Source organism: Lactuca saligna, chromosome 6 (genome assembly GCF_052625555.1).
Source record: "Lactuca saligna cultivar CGN05327 chromosome 6, ASM5262555v1, whole genome shotgun sequence".
Taxonomy (NCBI): Eukaryota; Viridiplantae; Streptophyta; class Magnoliopsida; order Asterales; family Asteraceae; genus Lactuca; species Lactuca saligna.
Window position 1 is genome coordinate 114,253,252 of NC_136422.1, and position 2,549 is coordinate 114,255,800.

At 36.0% G+C, this 2,549-nt stretch overlaps 1 protein-coding gene across 1 annotated transcript; it reads right to left on the reverse strand.

Annotated features, from left to right (window-relative positions):
- Positions 1 to 1,675: 1,675 nt before the first annotated feature.
- LOC145002829 (uncharacterized) lies at positions 1,676 to 2,275 on the reverse strand. Its single transcript, XM_078962020.1, has one exon. The coding sequence runs from the start codon at positions 2,273 to 2,275 to the stop codon at positions 1,676 to 1,678; it is 600 nt and encodes a 199-aa protein (XP_078818146.1).
- Between the last annotated feature and the right edge of the window lie 274 nt (positions 2,276 to 2,549).

The following is a 2,549-nucleotide window of genomic DNA, read 5'->3' on the forward strand; positions in this document are numbered from 1 at the left end:
AAAATAATACTTATATTTCAAATGTCTTACAAAACTTATTTATGCTTTTATATTATAAATTGCATGCCTCTATATGTATAGTTATATAAGAAATGTTTAAAAGACTTAGGAAGGCTATCCACCCTATTTCCTTTTCGCGCCTTGAGATGTGGTCTGGTGGGATATTGGGTATTCGTCCGAAGGTCGTTTAAATATTAGTTATATATCATGTGTACATATATAGTCATAAAAGGTCCTTCCAGTTCATCCTATGCCCTTGGGTAGCAAGGGTATACATCCATGTCCATACGTACCACTTAGATTACTAGAAAGCTACCATATGGGTAGTTCAGGAAGATACTAGAACCAGTACTAGAACGCGATATCATACAATGAGTCAGTTCATTCATGAGTCAATACTTCCTAGAAACATTTCAATACAATACATATACAACTATACTAGGACGAGAACATATATAGCTATACTAGAATGATTACATTACTATACTTGCTAGATAGAGAGAACACACATTACAGCTAGCACACGTAGAACATTATAGTACCCTACTGCACTATTACATGATCGCTCTTATTTGAGTACAATTAAAAGATCACACTTACATATACATAGAATAGACGTCACTAGGTGCTATAGCACGGAACCAGTTCAGGATCTAACTATACTGATGAATCACACCGCAATTGTGATAGTTATATCGAGTATACATGATCATTCGGTAATGTGGATGCTCACGGCTTGCATTCAGGCAGGGGTCATGGGTAGGTCCCAAAATCCCTTTGATAGGGGAGCGTATAGTCTGGGATCTAGACATCACATTATACCTTATCCCTCAAATAAGGCAGTTGAGTACTGATGTAGTTATTTATATTAAATACTACAGTACTTGGAAGTATTACCCTAGATTTAAGGTAATAAGTACGGTTGTAGTTGGACACTACACCATAGTACTACATTGATTTTCCATTACATATTTTTAGTGATAACCTCACTTAAACTTTATTGTTCAAACTATATTTTTGAATAATGATAGTTATACTTTGGAAAATACATCCTCTTACAAGAGACACACACATTCAGAACAGTTAGGTCTTGGTAGAAGACTACATTCAGAACAGTTAGGTCTTGGTAGAAGACTCCTTTTGTTACTAATAGGAATCATAGGGATTCTAGGGTTTTTCAACCACTTATAGTTCATATACACTTTCAATACTTTTAAGTACATATACTTACATTTTCTCACATACAAATTAAGACACTAAATACTTATGATCTCACCAGCTTTAAAGCTGATACTCGCTTTCAAAATTACTTGTATCCTCAGGTCATCATAGACAGGTACCGATGCAAGGAGAAAGGAAGATGGAGCTTGTTCAAGACTTATCTTTCATTTTGATTTATGCTTTAGTGTTTATCAAAATTTGACAGAACGCATTTGTATAATAATTATATTATTAATGCAATGGATGATGTTGTTGCTTGTTTACTACTTTACATTGTTATTGATATTATACATGACGTCCTCCGCCCCAGAACGTTTCTGCCGTTCCTAGTTTTGGGGTGTGACACTTTGGAATCTTCTTTATTCTTCTTGAAAAATGCCGTCAACATTGAATCCTTTTCTTTCTCTCTATCAACAATGTCTTCCATTCTGTCACCGTGTTTGAACCTAACCAACTATTGATTTGGGAGATGTATTTGCAACGCCATCACACAAGGGTGGATTTTTGATAGAGGAAAGCTAAAAACTCGCCATAATGCCTCGGGAGGGGACACATAACGTGCGTCTTGAAACTTTTTTATCTCATTAATAACAACATTTTCTTGGTCTTTATCAATATGGATAACTTGTTTGTCATGGCCCTTATAAACATATTTGAAGAGGTACTTCACAGACTTTATACTCGAACAAACCTCAACGTTGATATGACAATTAAACATCATTAACAACTTCAGGTTGTATGGAGCCACCCATCTGTTATCCAATGATGTATTTCTTACAGTAACCTCAATTCCATTATTTCTCCTTCTATATAATGGATATGAGTCCTCTCCTTGTGATGTCTTTTCATTGAATTGCCTAAGATATCTGAAACGACATATTTTTGGCACACCCTGCATACACAGACTTTTTTCTCGTAAGCTACCACAGGGACCGTGCATCATGTGACTTTTGACAAGATCATGCATTTCAGGAAACCTTATTGGGTCGGGAATTTCCGCATACACAAGTTTGTCATAATCGTCTGGATTATTCATCTTATATCCAGGGGTCATTATTAAGAGGAAATGTGCATGTGGCAATCCACGCTTTTGAAACTCTATCACATACACATATGACCCCACCACACCGATTATATGTCTCTACAATAATTGTACCTTGAGATCCTCTAACTTAGCATGAAAAACTCTTGTAACAAGGTCCGGTCGATCTTGAGTTGACTGTCTAGGCAATAATTCATCATCGATTTCTTTCCATTTTGGGTTGCAAGTCATTGTAAGAAATATATCAGGCCTCCCATCATCTTGAACTAAAGCCATGGCATCTAGA

Bases quoted from the DNA above. Each gene is read 5' to 3' on its own strand.
- LOC145002829 (XM_078962020.1), bottom strand. From the start codon at position 2,275: ATGACCCCTGGATATAAGATGAATAATCCAGACGATTATGACAAACTT.